The sequence below is a fragment of the Lates calcarifer genome, linkage group LG16_LG22 (genome assembly GCF_001640805.2).
Source record: "Lates calcarifer isolate ASB-BC8 linkage group LG16_LG22, TLL_Latcal_v3, whole genome shotgun sequence".
In the NCBI taxonomy this organism is placed as follows: Eukaryota; Metazoa; Chordata; class Actinopteri; family Centropomidae; genus Lates; species Lates calcarifer.
The window spans coordinates 17,024,222-17,045,843 of NC_066848.1; the positions used below are offsets into that span (position 1 = coordinate 17,024,222).

The 21,622-nt window shown below is 38.7% G+C and overlaps 1 protein-coding gene and 1 non-coding gene across 2 annotated transcripts; both read right to left on the reverse strand.

The window, feature by feature from the left end:
* Positions 1–1,093: 1,093 nt before the first annotated feature.
* On the reverse strand, positions 1,094–5,306 carry LOC108895165 (homeobox protein Hox-D4b-like). The gene is made up of 2 exons (XM_018693801.2): positions 3,593–5,306; positions 1,094–2,962 (listed from the first exon to the last, which is right to left on the reverse strand). Exons 1-2 carry the CDS (start codon positions 4,248–4,250, stop codon positions 2,628–2,630), a joined length of 993 nt encoding a protein of 330 aa, XP_018549317.1. The 5' UTR covers positions 4,251–5,306; the 3' UTR covers positions 1,094–2,627.
* Positions 5,307–20,448: 15,142 nt separating this feature from the next.
* Positions 20,449–20,520, reverse strand: trnaq-cug (transfer RNA glutamine (anticodon CUG)). The gene has a single exon. It is a non-coding gene; the product is annotated as a tRNA-Gln (tRNA).
* Between the last annotated feature and the right edge of the window lie 1,102 nt (positions 20,521–21,622).

Consider the following 21,622-nt stretch of genomic DNA (forward strand, 5'->3'; position numbering starts at 1 on the left):
TTTCGTTTCTAAGTGAATATTTGGGAATTGTTGGCCTGACTGGTCAGCTGTGTGGTTACCACCACCATGTGATAGATATTCCAGGTTGCGCTATGCCTTCCCCGCAGATTTAACCGAGGTCTCGGCCGGAAGCCACCAATTAATGGTTCTTGGCGCTCACTTCCCCTTCATCCTTACCACACGCACACACACACACACACACACACACACACACACACACACACAGGATTTCTTTATGTTGTGCCCGCGCTGTGCGACAACGACGAGTAAAAGGCATAAGAGCTTCCAAATGGCTACATGTATTATTTTTGAACCATATTAAGAAGTTGATAGTCCGTGTGAAATGCAGGCTTCATGTCTGCTATGTATAAACTAACAAACGAGAATAACACCTCAGACAACATTAAAGTCTGCTGTCATATTGTAACATTTTATATGCGACTACAGAAAACGAAGGCTACGTGTTTTGACTTAACATCAGCTCTTGTGTATAATTGTGAGACAGCTGCTACTATATCTCTCTGTCTTGGCTTCAGACAGCGTCTGAGCAAACTGTCGGTCTGATGATAAAATGTTGAGGATCACGGTTTATCTGCGGAATAATTCGAAGCACATTTTAAATCCTCCCACGGGGAAAAATTCGTCACATTTAAAAAAGCATCTCAGCCGAGACATCACGGACTGGATATTTCTCTGGCGGGTTGACACGTAAATTATGACTGCAACGAAGATCGTGTATGATACAGAGGATCACTCTATTTCAGTTTGTTAATTATTCATTCGCCCACTTTTCCCTCATATATGAATACATATTGACAGTGGGGGGGGGGGGGTTCTTTGTTTGAGCTCAAGGTGATGATTATGAATTCATCTATCAGTAATCAGTAATTATACGTCACTTCCGCTGACCCTCTCAATATCCCGTCACCCTCCACCACAGGGGAACAAATCTATCCTCCGCTTAAATACAGTCACAACACAGAGATCGTGTGTGTGTGTGTGTGTGTGTGTGAGAGAGAGAGAGAGAGAGAGAGAGAGAGAGAGGAGAGAGAGAGAGAGATAAGGAAAAGTGCTGACAGCTTCGACAGTTTGAAACATTTTTAATTTTTATCAAAACATTTGCACATATAAAAAATTTTACACGAAGTTTTACTTGTTTTTTGTTTTCAAAAAATGAACACATACAAAAGAACAGAGATGATGCTTGCTACGAAGAATAAAATATGCTTCTAAATAATACAATAAAAAAATAAGTACTGGCGTAGGCTAAAATACAAATCAATAGCATATTAAACTGGAATCAAAGAGAGAACATATTCTTTGAAAATGCAACATTATGCTATTACAGAGAGGATTATTTTAAACCCCTCGGTGCTGAATCACACAAAAACCTTTCAGAAAGTTCTTTTCGTTAAAACCCTGTAACCCTGAGAAAATATGTTGGATTTACAGGCAGTTTCATACATTTAAAAAACCTGCACATCCAATTTGGCTGTAAATTCTCTATTTAGTTCCCCGTGCGTATAAATGTTTGACTTCTCCCCTAAATGAATGGTGTTTATTCACCTTACGGAGAAAACAAAAATCAGCATATGGCTACTTATCCTACTAAATATGCATTGTTTTTGGATGCCCCTCTATGTACAAAATAAAAGCTAAAACATTTGTCCAACCATTCTGCAGGTCAGCCGCCGAGCAATTTGGTGTTTCTGGTCTTCTGTTAATTGTTTTTAGTTCCAGTCTGTGGAAACAACATTTTGGTAATGTGCATATTCATAAGTTAGGCTATTGCATCTTTTAGGTAGCTATTATAAAAAACCCTGTATTATGTTTACCCTGTAGAAATAAAAACCCTGTTTTCTCCAAAAAAAAAGACACAATCTGTCCTCGTTCACGGCAGATAGGAAGAGTTTGGCAAGACTGCAACCAATGATGGGCACCATGCTTTTGTGCCTTTTTCCAGGTCCCTGATGTCACCACAGATGTCAGATCGTGAGTCTTGTAGTTTACCTAAATATATGTAGAGCTGCAACACACCGATTAATCAAATAGTAGAGAGACAGTTGACAATTGGCTAGTTTAGATATTTTGATAATGATAACTTTTTATGCAGCCTTGAGAATTGCTCCTTATCTCTGTTTAATATCATATTAAAATGGATATCTTTGGGGTGTGGACCGTTGACAGGACATTTGAAAAAGTCATCGTGGACTGAGAAACTGAGATACTTTTTAAAACGCTTTTCTGATAGTTCATATTTTTCATATTTCAACTAAACAACTAACCAATGAATTGAGAAAATCATCGGCAGATTAATCGATAATGAAATAATCATGAATTGCAGCCCTAGATGTAAAACGCTAAAGACTCAGGTGAATTACTTAAATATAAAACTGGATGCAACCTCTGTACAACAGAAATATTTAAAAACAATTAAAATAAGAGGTAAAATACGTCAAAGTATTTCTAAAAAAATTTTGCTGGTCTATCGATGGATAATTTGAAAACGGTGAAGAAATGTTTCAGGACCGCAGTTATCCTGGATCAATTCAGAAACATCAGTTTTGGAGAGTGAAGGTGCTAACGTGGCTGCCTCTGACGGCCAAACTGCTCCTACCACCGCGTTCTCACACAGTTATCACCGCCTTCACATTGCTGTCGCTGCTGCTGCTGCTGCTGCTGCTGCTGCTGCTGCTGTTGTTGTTGTTGTCCGTCGCTTTCTTGTTTTTGCTCCGTCCTTTTGTGTTCGGCAGCTTGTTGTCCTTTTTCCAGCGCATGCGCCGGTTCTGGAACCACACCTTCACCTGCCGCTCAGATAGGCAGAGCGTGTGAGCCACCTCGACTCGGCGGCGGCGCGTGAGGTAGCGGCTGAAGTGGAACTCCTTCTCGAGCTCAAGAACCTGCTGGCGCGTGTAAGCCGTCCGCAACCGCTTTGGCTCCGGTCCCACGTGGTTCGGATTAACTATAAAGACCAAAGAAAGAAAGGGAGAAAAAAAATTAGAGCCAGAAAATGCATTTGATTTTACTGATTTTACTTTATTCTATTAATATTAGTGGGCTATTATTATTATTTGGATATATAACAATAGTGTATTCACTAAATCAAATTTAGCCTGAACGTCTAGCATTTAAAAATCTTATTTAAACGTTATCGCAGTTATTATCGATGTTTTTTCGTCTTAATCCTCATTTGTGGTTGACTGGGAAGAAATCCAAGAAACCATTTTTACATTTAACTTGCAGCTTTTTGTTCAGCCCCACAGTAGATGCACACACACACACACACACACACACACACACGCTGCTGTTGGCAGGGCCATAAAACTTTATAGGGGTTGTAATTCTCCCTGACTCTCACTGAGATCATAAATAACTCGACAACAAAAAACGATGCTCACAAATGGACAAAACACTAGAAAGAAAGGGGAAAGAAAGAAAGAGAGAAAGAAAGGAAGGAGTGAGAGTGCATCTGGCAGATAAAAATATAATGAAGGGACTTGGACAAACTTAAATGATGGAGAAATGGAAACAAATGAAATGGAGAGGAGTGTGGAGTTGTGATAGGAAGATGTAAATCTTAAGGCCGTCTCACCATGAGCGACATGCACTTTCTTCATCCAAGGGTAGACAACAATGGGCGGCTTGTCTTTGCTCTGGCAGGCCGTTTTCCTCTGCACCTGAACCGGCTTTGCACAGGTCATCCAGGCCTGGCACTGCAGGTCACCCACGGGGAATCTCTCCTTGCCTGGAGCGTCTGTCTCTCTGTAGCCGGAGAAGGGCGCACCTTGGTGCTGCGAGTGGTCCTCTCCATCCTCCCGGTGATGCCCCTGCGAAGAGTGTTGATAGCCCGTTTGTTGTGGTGTGTATGGAGGTGGAGGGGGCTGCATGGGCTGATAGCCCCCTCCATAACTACCACTGTCCTGGGGGTTGTTGTAATACCCCCCTTGGTCACTAAAATTACTGTAATCTTCTTCACAAGGCGGGAACTGCGGCTCAGCATATTTACAGCTCACCACGTAGGACTCCATGATTGATTTATAGCGAGGCTGGTAGGAGAATACTAATTTTTCTTTCTCTCCCCTCTCTCTGTCTCTTTTTCCCCCTCTGGCATGAAGCCATCCTGCGGCTGTCAAATAGACGGACGGCCGCGCGGGCCACGTGACCCTGCGGCCAGCCAATGAGAGACAGCACTTGGTGTTGTTTATGTCAGACGTAATGGGATAATTTGAAGGGGGGGGGAAAATGTTCATTATAGGACTAATGAAGATTTGCAGGTGGGGAAAATGGATTAAGAATAGATGTTTGTGGACTTTGAAAAATAACGATAAGAATCTTAAAGACTGCTGCCATGTGTAGTGTGATTAAAAAAGAAATTACTGAAATGATCTATCCATCCATCCATCTATCTATCCATCTAGCTATCTATCCATCTATCTATTGTCTCTTCATCTGCACACTCCCCACCCCCTCCCACACACCTATTGAAAATGCTCGGACTGTAGATTTATGACTTTTAGCTGACTGACTTACCCCCAACACAGATGGCCGGAGCTGAAAAATTAATCTCGCCCATATTGAGGGACGGTGGGGCCATATTTGGCCTTGTGGCGAGTCAAAGGACGGACAACAAAACGTGACCGGTCAGAGAGAGCTTTAATAAAAGAATGGGATAAATGGTTCCCAGACAGTGACTAGTAGTTGGCTTTGTTAGGGCTGGGGTCAGCCCGAGGTGTCCCGTTCACCACCATCAACTCGGCTTTTTTAAAGGGGGGGATGCATGCATTGCTAGGCTTAAAAAATGATGCTCGAGCAAAGCTGGACGAGAGAAAAATGCGACAGGGCTAAAAAATGAAGGTGAATTATGCTGGGTGCAAAATCGAAGAAGGTGAAAGAGATAAGTGAGAATATGATAAATTTAAGCCCTCACACGAAGAAAAAGTCATAAGTCACAATGAGGATGCTAGTATTTACTGCATGCCTGAATATTTTGTCCTTTGCTAAAACTCGTTTCTAGAAAGCTAAATCACAAATGTCAAGTTCTAAAAAAAAAAAAAAAAAAATCACCTTTGCATTGAGGAGGCTACACCATAAATCTGTGTTACACCCCTCAGGATTTCATGAGGATTTTCTTCTGCGGCTACAGCTGCTCTCTGAGGATGCTAAAGGTCTGATGCTCAGCCAAAACCTCTTAATAACTTCTGTGATGAGCCATTACTTCTGCCGTATATAGCCTGTAATAATACTCTAATAAAGAGAAGAGGAAGAAAATGTTTTTGCTTGGCTGGGGTATTAAAGGAGCTCATGTGGAGTGTGTAATGGGGTCTGAAGATTTTGGCATGGCTGACAGAGTAAGTGAACTAGAGATTATATTAGCCCAATCTATATGATCTAATGAGTCATTTGTTAAGACCAGCTCAATCTCTGGTTAAATCTCCCTTTTTTGTTAGATTACACAATTTAAACCTTTATTTCATAAGCAGTTTTGAAGTCATGTCATCTAACTAAATAAAAAAGTACATTTTTTTAAATCATTTTTTTTATTTATAGAAAGCAATAGTTCCATTCATTTTGCCCCCACAGGAAGATGTTCAGCCATTCATAAATTATAATGTGTTCAAGCTTTAAGTCCAATCAGACCACAACATTAAGGTATAAGCTGAGATAAAGCAATTTAATTACACCCATGCCGTCCATTTAAATGGGTTGCAGAAGTGATGTAACTCATTTTGGTGAAAATCTTTGAGTTTACACATACACCCTGCAGATCAAGGAATTGCACTGATGTGTGTACTTGTGATGCATCCAAATGTGTAACTGTTCTGATCTGTCAGTTGAGATTTAACTGAGCAGACCTTAATGCTACCGACAAATTAGATCCAGTTGTATATGTGCAAACAATCCTGCTCTGTCTGATCAGTTTGGACACAAACAGAATGATGACTTCACTTCCCCATCACCTAACTGCAGCATCTCTATGCATAACACCATACAAATGTCACTCAGGTGTAGCTTCTAATGTAGGAAAGTGTGGATATGTAGAGTTTAAAATGGAGAACTGAAGAAATACATATCCTTTGTTGAAGCAAAAGCAGTGTAAACAGTACTCAGCTTTTCCTTCCTTTCCATGGATTTTGATGGATGGTTAGTCATCACCCATAGACTCCCCTAGAACCCAATCTGTGACTGAGGCAGCTCCACACACATTCGGTTCTACAGGGTATATATAGGCGAAGGCTCAGTTCACGGCTGGCTGCTGATGACTTCTTTTTGTTGTTGACTTATTCAGAAATTGTTTTTTTCATTGAAAACATATTCTGCTCCACCTAGAAAGAATTACAGTACTTAAAATCACCACTCAAACCATCCCTTAATTTTCCAGAGGTGCATTTATCCCTTGTTCAACATGTGATGTATCAGTGTCTTGTATAATCTATTGAAACCATTAATGGTGCTGTAGTATGTCCTTTTTTGACATCAATAACTCATTGTGGGCATACAACATTACTTTTGATACATATGTGTAATTACTGTGAGCAAGTGAGTCAATCTATAAGACTACAGCATGGCATTGCATGACAGCTAGTGCACTGTGGACAAGGAAATCTGCATGAAATCTGTCTTGTATCACATTAGCAGAGTGATTTACAGAACCAAATAGCAGGAGGGAAAAGCTGCTCTTCCACTGGAAAAAGAACTAAAAGTTTAATGACAATGAAATAATAATTATAAACACCAGCATTAACAACACCAGTGGACAGGGGTGTGACACAGATTTAGCCACCTTTACCCAGTATCAGTCTCATTTGTTAGTAATAATTATACTATACCATGGTGAGATACTTTGAACTCATGCACTGATGTTGTCATTGAGCTCTACTCTTCGATACAATCCAGTACAACAGCTCAGCCACATATACCTTTACAAAACTTATAATGAGAGGTATTAAGTCAGCTACATGGTTATTATTGAGGTCATAGCGATGGTGTTGTACTGGACTTCATTGTATTGAATTGTGTTCCTAATATTCTTCCCCTCATATTAGAAAGACATTACCTTTCAATATAATGCAGTCTAGTTCAACACCACTGCAGACTACAGCCTCAAGAATACACATAGATAAAATGAAACCTCTCTGACAGTGTCAATCAAAACTGAATTTATTATTATTTATTGTTATCATTGTAAAGGTAGAGTATATGGCTTAGCTGCTGTATTGGATTGTATTAGATTTTGCAGGTGTACCTAATAAGTGGGAGAGTGTATGCTTATTTTAGATGCAAAAATGCCAGAATTACAAATACAGTTGTGTAAAAAAAAAAAAAAAAAAAAAAAAAAAAATTACAGAGAAGCCTAATTCACATTAAAATGTTAACACAGTTTGTTGCTGATGCCCTCACTTAGTTGAAGAAGCCTTGTGCATTCTGTTATTTTAAACATTTGATAAACAGCCAGGAAACAATCTATGTCACAGGCCACAGTAGTTTTAAAATCCACCTCTTTCACAATTTCACAGGCTATCCAGGCTTTGTTGATATAGAACAGGATTCCCTAATGACAACTGGTCACCCGCCAAAGTTGGTGGTAAACAAGCTACCAGCCACAGTGAAAACGTGACCAGCATTTAAATGGTGGCTGATGGCAATTTCCGAACTTGGCCTGGACCTCAGATTGGACTGAAATGAGGATCGCGGTGCTTGAATCGGCACGGCCCTGAGGGCAAATCTAAATTGTTTCATTTGAATCCTGCTGAAATGCATTTATGATGGTTCACAGCCCCTATAGATGTTTATAATTCGACATCTGCCATCAGCAAGAGTGGAAGCACCACAGGTTATATCCAAGAATGTTTGAGTTTAAATTGTAATCAGGCAATCTGCAGTGATAGGCAGTTTTACAAGTGATATCAATGACAGCATAGCCATTATAGGTATTGTAATTATCACTGTTCTTGTCTCTTTGTACACTGGTTTTGCTTGGGTACATATTAAATGAAGAGTAATATATATATGTATTGATTTTTATCCCACTCTGTTTATCAATGCCCATGCTGCGCTGAAGGCAACATTGTCCCCTTCTTTTTCCATTCCCACTGTCTTTATTTACACATGGTAATGTGTAAAAGAATACTGGTGACATTTACTTGCAACACATGCACAAATAATAACAGAGGTGTTGTGTTGTGTGTATTTACTGTAAGTTTTTGTCAAGATACCAAAGAGATTTTCTGTTTCCATTTCTAGCCCTTGGCAATTTTCTGTGCTCTGGCAGAGACTCATTTTTGCTGTTTACCTTTACTAAATTCCCATGGCCATATGAGTGAGTGGCTGGTGAAAACTCAGCTCTGAACCATTTGTTGCTAAAACAAAAAAGGCTTGGGTTGCATGGAGTGAGAAGAACAGCAAAACTTTACGTAAAGCAAGATTGGTTTCACATTAGACAGAGGAAAAGGTAAACACAAAAGTGTTTTAAAACTGAGCGAAACATTGATTCTAAACTATTCAGATTCATTTGGTTGAGTAATGAAACTGCAGAAGTCAGAGCACCTTTCTGCAGATGTAGAAAGTACAAATGGTCAGAAATCTATTCAGTTTAAGGCTATTAATCCATGCCTTGAGTAAAAAGGACTTTGACCCAAAACTTTCATTTTTCACAATTATTCCAGCCTAAGTTCTTCTGCTAAATAGGGGGTTTGAAGACTGGAGTCATTAGCTCACACCTTTTGAATGGGGTTCCCTAGCTCTGAACTTTGGTGGACTCTTTTAAGAGGCAACAACAACAACGGAGTGATGTTTCGGTTTTTGAAAGAGCATTCTTCTTTAAGAATGTAGCCTAGCTGCCGTCAGGTCGCCAGAGGGTCAATCAGAATCGTTGACCGCTGGTTCACCGTTTCATTAGTCCTCGCGCTGGACAGGGCCAGGCAGGGGCTCGAGCTGGGGACCATCCAGAGTTCACGCGGCCTGCGGGAGTCGCGAGCCCCATTGTTTCACTGGGTTCTCCCTCCACTTGATTATTGTTGTGCAAAGGCAAACGCTAGTCCCAAATTAAAGGGTTAAAGGGTGAGAAAACGAGGCCATTTTTATATTGAAATATAATCGACTCGTTTAATTTGAACAGATGGGATTTGATGTTTTGTGCTGCATCACTGGCTAACTGTTCATCTAGCGGTAGTTTAATGATCTCTCATATATTTCAGTTATTAGTAGAGCATTGATTAACGTCAGCTCATAGGTTGCAGGAATAGCCTATCTCAGCAGGACAAAGAATTCATCCAATAATCAGCTGTTGTGCACAGATACTTCCTATATAATAACTGAACTGTGGGCCAATTTCCTTATTTTAAATATTTCTTTGTATTTCTTTTTGCATGCAGACCACGCTCTCTATATCTGAATACAGCACTCAGCTCATTGCCACAAACAGCTCAGCAACATAAGCAGGTACTCATATAAACGGTTTGATGCCTTTTAGTAAAACTCTTAAACAAATTCTCTCCTCATGGGTTTGTGATATAAAGCCATTCAGATGTGGCTTTTCTTTCTGGGGTCGTTTCACTTTTTCATCTTAGACAGGCTGACCGCCGGCTCACCCCTCCGCCCCCGGCCCTCTGCCGGGTCAAAGCCGAGCTGAGAGCAGCCTTAACCAGGTTTAGACATTAACTGCGACCTCCAGCCCTGCAACGGGAACCCGCGGCATGCACCGTCTCGGACTGACCAGTGCGAAACGCGCGGGCAGATGAAATGCTGAGGTCTGTTTAAATTGAATAAAACGCAATACAGACGGCCTGCACCGAGTTTGGTTTAAGATTGCGAAATTTTAGACGTTATTGTGACAGCAGTTTCAGCACAAACTTTTTGGAAATGATCTTATTAGTCTACAGGCGTGAGCGAATTGTGATTACAATTTCATCCGATCTATTTAATGACTCTGAAACTACAAGAATTAACGAAATCACGTTACCTCAAATTATGATATTTACAATAAGGAAAAACAAATCTGTTATATACATTAAAATAAAGATTTTTTAAAAATAGAGGTAATTATAGGTGTAGTTGAATGAGTAATATTATTTTTAAAAATTATGTTATTTGTGTATTCGTTTAGTTCCAGAAGTATTATAGACAACAAACTAATAATTAATACATATTAGAATACTTCACCGTGAAGTGTTGAACAGCACGAAAGATATAGACTACTAAACAAAATTTCGTCGCAAAGGCGAAATCTGGGCTCAGAAATATGTGGATGTCTGAATATAGATCATAAAGTCTTTAATGTTGCCCCAGTTCTACAGGGCAGTTTATTATTATCTACATAGAGTAGGTCATAATATAGAATAAAATTATCGTAGTAATTTTGTGTGGTTTATTGCCAACATCAGTACACAACATTTAGCAATGTTTGTGCAGAATCCAGCAAAACCAAAACCAAAGGCTATCTTTAATAAAAGTAGCATATGTTGCAGTATTTGCCAGCAACTAGGAAAATCCCTGCACCAAAGTATTGTGCAACCCTGAACGTTATTTTTTTAAAAGGTTGTTTAAAAGATTAATGTCACTGTTGTCATGTATTTTTGTCTGTAGTGCAGTTATGGAGCAGGGTCCCCAGCTGTGACTATAATCAAAATTTTCTCCTTGTCATAAACCGCTGCTATATTGTTCTCTGTCTCCTCGCCTGTCTTTATAGGCTGTAGAGGAGTGAGGCCTCGTGTCATCTGAGATAGCTGTAAAATTTAACATCTCAAGAAAGTGCCATAACTCCTGATAACTCAGACTGTGTTTACATATCCACACAAACACCAGAGTGAGAAATCATTTTGAATGCTGCTGTAGCCCTCAATCTAACGACAAGTTTTATTGCTAAAGTTGCCAGAGTGAAAACTTGCAAACACACAGCCGCTGCCTGCAGACATAAATACATGTCGTTAGAGCTTCGTCCAAATTATTATTATATTACTATTATTATCATTGTTATTATTATTATTATTATTATTATTATTATTATTATTATTATTATTATTATTATTATGCACAAACATTACATTAGCCTGACAATCCTGAACATATAGAAAAAGGTTTTGCTGCTTAAGAAAATAAAGGACTTTATGCTCACTTAGGAACACACATGCTCCGGAAATTGTGCATACACATACGTATATATGTGTGTGCGTATATATGTGTGTATATACGCACACACATATAAGCCGTAGCATTATAACCGGTAACTGGTCTCAGTGTCGTTGCTGATCGAGGTGTACTGTTTTCGTGTTACGGGCTTCCTACAAAACACGTTAAAACACGGACTTATAGTATCTTACAAACAGAAATCCAAGGATCCAAACACAATCACGGTGATCTGATACTGGTATAAGTCACTTCTACGTACTGTGAGGCTGAGTGCAGACAACGACATTTAACATACAACATAAACAGTCCTTAAAAGGGTTTTTCTGGATCTCAAAATCGGACTAATATTGCTTAATAATAGGCCTACTGTATCTCCAACATTTTTTCTGTATTGAGTAGTGTTGATGTAACAGCAAATTTCAAATTATTTCACTTGACAAGCTCAAGATAAAAAAAACAGCCACAGCAACAAAAAAAGTAGTAACTACAGTGAGTGTCTTATCCATAAACACACCTTGAATTTCAGCAAATCAAGACCTTAAAAATCATTTAATGTAATGTTGAGTGTTCAAAAGAATATGAGCGCCCTTTCAGTCAAAACTATAACCTCTGGAGTGTGGTAATTAGATTATATATTGAATTACAGGTGGATCTGTAGACCCCTTCACTCACGCCACCAAAGACCCTTGGGAGGTCCCCGGACCACCGCTTTAATTTGGGGAACACTCTACCCCCCACCCACCCACCTCTGGTTCTCCATCTGCCCCCCCTGCCCCTTACAGTCATAACTTCATATCTGCGCCAAATATGAAAACAAGATACACTTACTTGTTCTTGCTCTGATCTCGCGTTAAAACGCGATCGTTCGGTACTGTAAAATCCCGTCGGATCGGATCGAAGCTGATTATCGGAACTGTCTCCGTTGTTTCTCTCAGCGACACAAAGAGCATTCTGTTGATTTCGGACAAATATCGGCTACCAATCCCATCTGGCCGCCTGTCGGCTATTCTCTCTGAGTTATATTTTGGGGCTTGTCAAACCGCCGGCAATAAAACACACTTTATTACCGTCACGTGCTCAGTTTTTTTTTTCTCACTGCTCCCACGCGGGTTCATAAATTATTAGGCCCTGCACCAAGAGCCACTTTATTCGATAATGGCGCCAAAGAAACAAAAACCTTTAATCACTGGGGGTTTGTGCCGTTGGAGATTTGAAAATGATGCGTTTTGAGGTTATTTTAACCAGTTCACATAAAGTGGTTTGAAAGGTTGAGATGTATTTTTCCTCTTTTCAGTTTTATTTTTAACCTATTGTTGAATACTGATTTCTCTGTTTTAGGAGATACCAAAGAAACTTGTTTTTCCTTTACTTTAAATAGAAATATTTGTCTTATTTGGTTGAACTGGGATTCTCTGGTTGCTATAATAATGTAGGGTAACATGTTTTTTTATAAGAAGTTGTGTTGGACATTTTGTGAACGGAGAAAACACTGTGCGTAAAAATGATATTTTCTGTGCGTAAAACAGGCAGTCTGCGTGCCGTCACCCTGTTGAGACCCCTTGTGAGGTTTCCACTGCAGCGTTTTCCTCCAAAACAAGCTGAGTCTAAACGCTGTTTGCATTTTTCCGGATGTTTCTGGAATGCTGTTTGGAGCATTTGTTTCCTGCTTTGATTTCCGTAAATGGGGAGCAATAAAACCATAAACGGGCTCTGAGAAAACAGACCACCAGTCTGTGTGTGTGGCTGTGTGTCAAACTGGACACCGCTTTGCTTGTTTTAGCGGCTCTGTGGCTGCAGAGGACATTTAAGTGTCAAAACAATATTAAACCAAAACCTGCACATAAAAAACGAAAATAAAATAGTCCTACTCATTAATGATAACCTAGTAACAACAGACATTGATTAATACCGATAAATAATAATGGTGATGAAGCCAAAAACAGCTGGAATTTACGTTAATCAAAGCAAATTAATTCAGCAATTTGTCTTTAGAAAAATAAAGCTTAAATAACACCAATATCAAGCCATAAATAATGTTTTCTCGTCTTTCTGTAGCCGGGTTTTAGTTTTTGATTCATTGGTGTTTTCAGAAATATTGCAAAGCAAGATGCACAATGTTCATGGACTCCAATTCAAAACAATACGTTTTCTATTATGTTTAGTTTAATGGACAAAGTGCCACCGCCGTTTTTTTAAAACCACAAGCCATTTGAGCCCATGATTTATGGCGTCTTGGCTTGGCGCCCTGCCTAATAACGCCTCCTAGCTGCTGTAACCTAAAATCACATTCAGACCAAACAAAAAAAGGTCCCGGGACAGCAGAGGGGGGATAAAGTCACTCTGTTCGAAGTGCATTCAGGGTAACTGGGAGAAAAGAGTTCTCATGACCTCCGAGCTGAATGAACCCCGAGGGGTGAGGTTTGGTGCTGATGACTGTCTAAATTATCATACTTAAAGCTGTGGCGCCATCTAGTGTTAACAACATACAGACCACAGTGCCTTCTCTGACTCAGAATACAGTATGAAGACAATGATGGATTGAGCACACTGCTGTGTTAGTCTCATCTAAGGCGTTTCTCTACCACTTATGATGATTTTACTAAGAGACAAGGACGATGTAGCAGTATTTTCATTGGTGCTAAGAGCTTTCAGTGGCAGCTGATGGTGTTAGTATCTGTGTGTTTATTACCAGGCAAATGTGTGTCCATGGGCAGGTAAAATAGAGGAAAACTTCATCATTATAACATATCTCGAGAGATGTGCAGCTCTGATTGAGGTCATTTGCTTTGTGCGTCCTTTGTTGAAGCATGTGCAACGTGCACCGCACAGTTTATCACCTGTTTCCTGACTCTTACCACCCCCTGGTGGCTCATAATGATAATAGCACTCTTGGCGTATCACTTAAAAATGGCACACGGTAACCTGAACGTCCATCAACAGTTTCACCAAAGTCAAATTTTAAAACCATAAAATCAAAATGGTGCGATGTGACACAAGATGCGTGTTATTCATCAATCAGTTAATTTGTTTGATCCAATAGAAAACTGGTATACTGTTGCTATGTAAATCTGATGACAGAATACCAGTCATTACCAAACTGATAAATGATTAACTTTTTAATCTAAGCTTTTTATTTTTGTTAACCATATTCTTAAATTTTTTGTTACCTGTATCAGATGATAACAGCCCACTGCCTCACTTTACGCCACTGCTCAAACAGTGAGTTCTGAAAAATAAGTAAAAGAAACATGTTATCAGTTAAATGCATAAAACTGAGCTTCTGAAAACATTGAAGTTGATAGGTAAACATCACAGGGGAGTCATGACAGAAAAGCCTTGAGAACAGTAATGATCATCATGATCTTTTCTTAAATTCAACTGTGCTTTATTTTGTGGCTGTTTTGTGATCTCTGTAAAAATCCAAGCTCTCAGGACAAACCTGCAGGTTGTTCTTTTCTCCATAAATATCCAGCTGAATCTGAGGTTTCTGTACCATCCTGCAGGGATAGAGACATGTATGTTTTGTAATAAACTGACAGAGAACAGAAACACATTTCTGTCTTTAGTCTCTCAGGCTCTGTTTCCGTCTGTCCTGTGTCTTTCTGTCTGTCTCAGGCTTTAATTCAATGTTTGTCTCGTTCTCTGCGTCACTGTCTTCCCTATCTCCCTTTGTCTCTTTGTTTCTCTCTCTCTCTCTCACACACACACACTGACACAGAAATATACAAGCATACACACCACACACACACACACACACATAGATTCCCTGCCGCATTGCAGTGGGTTGTAAATACTGAGTGCCAGCTGAGTTCAACTGAGCAGCACCAGTGAAATACTGTCTTTGTTTCTCTCTATCTCTCACACCCCGCCTGCTGCCCTCGTGGAAGGAAAAAAAAAAGAAATGTAAAATTCAAAAAAGGGAGAAAATACTGCGTTTCAGCCTCTTTGTCTCTCTGACACTCGGGCTGCCCTCATAAAAAAAAAGAACGTCAATGAAAACAAAAACACAGAGGAGAGGATTCCTTCTGTCTTGCTCTGTCCATCTGCCCAAGTATGTTTTGTGGAGGATGAACGGGGGAAAATTCTGCTTCTTTTACGCAGACCTCAAAAGACTTCATATAAAAGCAGGATGAAGAAAGAGGAGAAAGCTAGAATGAAAAAGGATTATTTTTTCTGTTCATCAGCAGATGATGCTGCGATTTGCACTGAGACAACCATTTGTTTCTCATTTTGTTTTCCAGCTGAAGAGACACTTTGTGATAATTAATTTACTGGTGAATGAAACACCTATTTACACACGTATTTGTGAAAATAGCCAAATTCACTTGCATGTTCATTCTGAAAATATTGGTGTCTTATGACCTCATTGAGGACTGCTAAAGACTCAGGGCTGCACTTTGAAAAACAGTCCTTACATCAGCATCATTCATTCTCAAACAATGTTTATGAGATGAATTTGTCTTGAATACATGACATCTGTTAGTTTGTGCACAGACGTATTTAACGTTTTCTGCTGTTCCCTCTTGTATTTCCTCCACAATAGTCTTGTGACTACCTAGGAGCATTTGGAAATCCAGTGAAACAGGACTCCTCTTAACATGAGAGGTGGGTTCCTTAAACTCAACATTCTGCAGATCTGTTCTTTGTATCTCCAAATATGCAGTCTAGTCAAACAGGATTTCTGTTCATATGGAGCAAAAGCCTGAATCTGCTGCTGAAAAATACACATTTTGCTGGTGCCAGTGTGCAGACACAATGGAGCCTACTGTATAATTACAATTACAAATCCACATATCCTGCAGACAGTGCAGTTCCATTGTAAAAGCCTGCTTACTCTGTAAAACTCATCTATTATTTAACACAGAAATTAAAACCTATCGATCCATGGACATTAATAGCATCAACAGAGCAAATCTACACACACAACAAGCATCAGAGTGGAGCAGTGATCCACCTTCACACCATCGTGACTGTTAAATGACAGTTCAAATGTCAAAACTCGGTGCTGGTACCTGATGTGAGCGGTCTGTCAGACTCCATTTTCCTCTGCAGCATCCTGCGATCAACAGAACAAAATAGAAAACACATTTTTTTAAAAGCTCAACGCGGATACTAACGAAAATTCAGTTAGAAAATCGGTGAAAAGTGCATTTGTGCAAAGAATGTTTGAGGAAAAAACAGGCAGAGGAAATGTCCGCATCTTTTTCTGCCTATGAGCAGACAGCTTTTTGTCATAGCCTGTCGGTAATAACCGTTAGTTCATGTCTGATGTGTGAAAACAAGGGAGGTTTATCCTTTAACATTAAAACCATTAACGAATAAATTACACAAATGCAGCTTTTTGTTGGGGAAATACTTCACAGAGATAAATACGAAATGTTGAGAGAAGTTGTTTACCGTATATGGAGGCGCGCGGGTGCCGACGAGCAAGTTCTGTGCTACCGAGAGCGCGCGAGGTGAGGCTGCCCGTGAGGGTATGCGCTGCACGCGCACACATGACCGTTAGCGTCCAATGGCGGGCTGCGTCTGCTCGTAAAACGGTTTTATGGCCTGTGTGTGTGTAAATCGTGCATCAGAAGAGGGAATTGATGGCAGCTGCACTCAAGAGAAAGCTGTATTTCTAAACAAATAAACACACACTTATACGTACAGAAACACGTACACACACACACACACACACACACACAGACACACACGCACACACAATATCTTTGGTAAATGCAGCATAAATACTATCTGTTTCCAAGGCCTTTGCACATTTTTGGCTTGTACTTGTTTTGAAGAAAACGATGCCAAAATAAACTGTGTCAGTATAAACGACGTGTCATTTGTATCCGTCATTTTGGTAACAGTAACCGGAGCCAAAATTACGTTATCCCCTAAACTTTTCAACAATTCCATCGAAACCCAACCACCATCCACAAAACGGAAATAAAGATAAGATATGGCAACATATTCTGCACCCGTGGAACGAAAACACATATGAAGACAAACACATTTCTGTTAAGATTAGACTAAAATACAAATGTATGTAATACCAAGAGAAAAAGGCCATTACTCATTGTAGTGTATTAGAAAATTTGACATCACAAATTTCTACGATTTTTTTTTCGCCACTGAAGTAAATTCTCTTTGCATGGTGGGCCCTGCCACACTAACAAAACGACAACAATACAGGTGTAAGAATCAGAGTTGAACCTCGGCGGTCCGTGGATAGTGAAAACAATCAGACTGACCTTTTCCTTTTCGAAATGACTGAATTTAAGGTGCTTTTCATTTCTGAACATTTATTGAATTATTATTGCACTTGTTTTAAAACAGATTAAGAGCTAACCTCCTCTGAAATATCAACATAAGTTTTAACAATATAACAATAATATAACAACAATATAATATATATATATATATATATATATATATATATATATATATATATATATATATATATATATATATACTTCTTTTTTTTTTTTTTTCAAAATACAGTGTTTCTTCTTCCTGAATAATATATACAGTGCGCCTCACAAACGGCCTTTCTTTTGCGAACTGAACAGTTGACTGCAGAGCATTCGTGCTTTTGTCGTGGGGATTGCTGGAGGACAATCTCGGTAGAGGACTAACTGAGGTAGCATATAACTTAACGAAACTAACACATTGTTGCAGTATTAATTGCAGAATATCTCCTGGACTCGCTGTCTGATTTTTCCTCCAGTACTAAACTTTTCCATGACTCTTCATGTTCGTGTAGCCTATTGCAAATTTAAGATGAAAATATGATATGAAATTCAAAGGTCTTGTATTTGTTAATTCTGGCTTTCTCTATGACTTTAAACCCTTTTTCTGCCCCCAGTGGCCACTGTGCTCTGTAGCAACAAACACAAACACTGGTTTGTCAACAGATGATCAGATCCCTTATCTTTTATCTGGAGCATCTCATTGAGGCATAATAATAATAATAATAACAATAATAATAATTGAAATACACAAAACAATATTTACATTAACACATACATACTGATGCAGTTGCTCTCCAGGTTTCTGATTTTATTATCTTCACCCCTAAGAGAGGTCAAAACACACAACTTTATCTCTTCAAATGAGTGAATGTTAACATATCTCCACTTCTTATTGCATTTTACAAAATAGCTGCAATAACAAAGACTATTGTGTTGTGCTAACCTTTAAGGTCTCAGTCATTTCCATCTGCACTTAACTGAAGTTTTAATAACTGCTGCCAGACTCCTGTGCTCATAATGCATTTACAATGGCTTTTTATAAGTTATTATGGCCTATGTGCTGCCCAGACAACTTTCAAAATGTTTTTTTTTTTCTCCACAAATCATATCTAATCAGAATCAGAATCAGAAATACTTTATTTATCCCTCACGGGAAATTGTTGTAATTGTAAAATTGAAATTTTTAGGTAGTTAAAACAGACACCATAATCTTCTTAGGCACATCTACCATTTTAGTTCAAAAGGAGGCTTGAAAATATAGGACAAAAATAAAAAGCAGAAATCATGCAATCAAGTTTTCTCTTTCCTGAAGCCTCTCTATTGCTATCTGTTTAATCCTGCATTTGTCACCTTGTCCCGAGGAAACACTCAAACCATTTACATACAACTGCCTGAAACTGCAGCAATGCTACACAGCTGGTTGTAACAGAAGATGGCAGTGTTACCTGCAAAACAACATAATTTGTGCCTACCGCTGCATAAGATTACTCAGAATATAACAATGGGACACTGCAACATTTCAAGGGTTGCTGCATGTAAGACAAAAATTCACAATTAATTCCACCTGGTGATAGTTGTGTTCTGTGTTAAGGTCTGTGGTTTGTCTTTTTATAGCCATGCAAACATAAGCAGGAAGCTCTGTGAACAACATTATAATGTTACTATACTACTTTTATTACTTATATTACCTGTTTTAGCCAAAAATCTTCTGAATGACTCCAGACTGCACAGAGCTCCACAGTTAGAAACAGATCTTGCTGACTGCTTTTAAGCTTCCTAATGGCCTTTCTCCCAGATACATTTATGACCTTGTAGCACCATATGAGCCAGTAAGTAGTTGAGATCCCAAGGCAGAGGTCTTTTATCTGCTCCTGAGACCTGGTTGAAAACTAAAGGGGACATGGTGTTTGCAGTCAGGGCCCCAAGGCTCTGTAATGACCTGCCCTGAGGAAATCAGGCTGACTGAGTCACAACTTTTAAATCCCTTCTGTATCACTGAGTCTTTCCTGGTTTTATTTGAGTTTTTACTTTGTTTTATTTGTCTTTTTTACTCCATTTTAGCCCCTCTTTATAATTTATTTTATCTTATATTACTAAGATTGGTTTTTATCTTTTTATCAGTTATATTATGATGTGGATTTTAATATGCTGCCCTGTGTGAAGTACTGTGAAACTTGAGTTTTGAAAAGTGCTCTACAAATCAAGATTATTATCATTATATTATTATTATCATAATACCTTTATTTGAAAACTCAATAAATATTAGTTTTATGTCATACTTCATCAGAGGTGGAAGGAGAGTGGGCTTTTTAAATGACAACTAGAGTAGACTTTCTAGTATTTATGCATTTTAATGTATTTTCTGCATGACATTTATCATGACAAGTTTTATACCATTTTGTAGAGATTTTTTTTTGTTCATGCTTGCCTGATTTTGTTATGAAGTCTTTGCAATTTTCTTGACTCAAAGCAAATTGCTCTAACAGCCATAACTGACAGTTATCTATTCAGTTTTATTCCATGTTTTACAGTTTTATATTATTTTATTTCCCTGCACTAGCTTCGAGGTTGTGAGTGACAGAATGGAGCTCAAGGTGACTGTAGACTTTAAGGTATTGGTTGAACGTTTTATTTTGAAGAAGAGATAGAAAGCGGAAGTAGCATCACACACCCCTCTGACTGCTCCCAGATGCCTTTATATATTTATAACCACTCTTTTCAATTATAAAGGATTGTACAAGATGTGTTTCTTATTTAGTATTAAAATTATAATTCATTTTTATCACTTAATACTGCTCAGTGATGCTTTCCATTTTATCCCCGCAGTTTAATATCTTTCATACAGCCTGAGAAAATGTATTCTTTAATAATAATAATGAAAAATCACATTGTGGCACTGAACAGAGTATGCTTATTTCCTGGTGTCTCATGTTGAATATTTAATTTGAATCTGCAAGACAGAATGTGTCGTGGAGTAACAGCGACTTACTACATGCAGTGGAAACAGATTGTCTACACTTCCTGAGTAACCGACCTTTGCCATTTTAACATTTGCCATGTTTTCAACGTCAGTAGAGAAAGTTAAGGAAGGTTCTACTGAGATTTGAACTCAGATCGCTGGATTCAGAGTCCAGAGTGCTAACCATTACACCATAGAACCACTGTTTGAGAGCAGCTCCTGAAAGACAACACTTCCACCCAGCGGACAGAGTCAGTAACTACACATACAAGCAACAGTGCTCTCTCTCTCTTTCTCTCTGTTGTGTTGTGTTGTGTTTTTGAGTTTTTAAACTCAGTATACATCTTACATTACAAATCCAGAAGCGTCACTTTGAGACAATAAAATTAGCAGGGTCAGCTTGTTGGTTTTCAGATGTATTTTTTTAAAGCCAATTATTTTATTCCACGCTGTGATTCATATAAATTGTATCCCTTTTAAGACGACGCTTACCTTAAAGAACAAATCATGCTATAGCCCGTAGGCCTACTATTTTCTGAAACAATAGACTGAAAAAATGCTGCTGTTCAACAGCGTAACTTCAAACTAATAATCTGAGCCTATAACCTGGGAGGAAATACGTCCCACTGACTAAACAATCACTTCGTCTGTAACTCTAACTTGTTATTATTGTAATAATGAGTTACTGTACTATTGTGAATACGTTTTATCTTGCTGCAGAAATTGCATTGGGAACAACATTTAATCGGGGGCAATAATTCGAGCATTACTCGCCGTACTATTTAATTTCTGCAATACAGTAAGTATCCCCTTTGTTGTAGTTGAGTCTTAATGCGGTTGTTTCGTTCGTTTTATTTTATGGCACCTTATCACATGTTAACCAGAATTGTACAGGCTCTTATTTATTTATTTATTTGTGTATTTAGCCTATATAACCCCAATAATAGAAATAATTTCACATTTACCTATTTTGCCTATACTAAGGGCCTACAGTCATTTTGCTGGGTGTATCAGTATGGTGTGGTTTAACTGACTTTATTTTTGTTATTCTGGTAAGTCAGTAATAAAGAAGCAATATATACTATTTCTCGTCTCTCCCAGCTTGTCCTGGGACAGATTTTTCTTAGTACTGTCCTTCTGTGTATGCCAGTGCTCAGTCAATATCGCAGGATCTATATGGAAATAAGTCACGGTCTGTGCTTAATGTAATCACTGATTAGATTAGTGATTTTATAATTAGGAAATGAGAAGACGTGTTAAGGTTTTCTTATTATTGATCAAAAATAGAACAGAAATTGTGCAA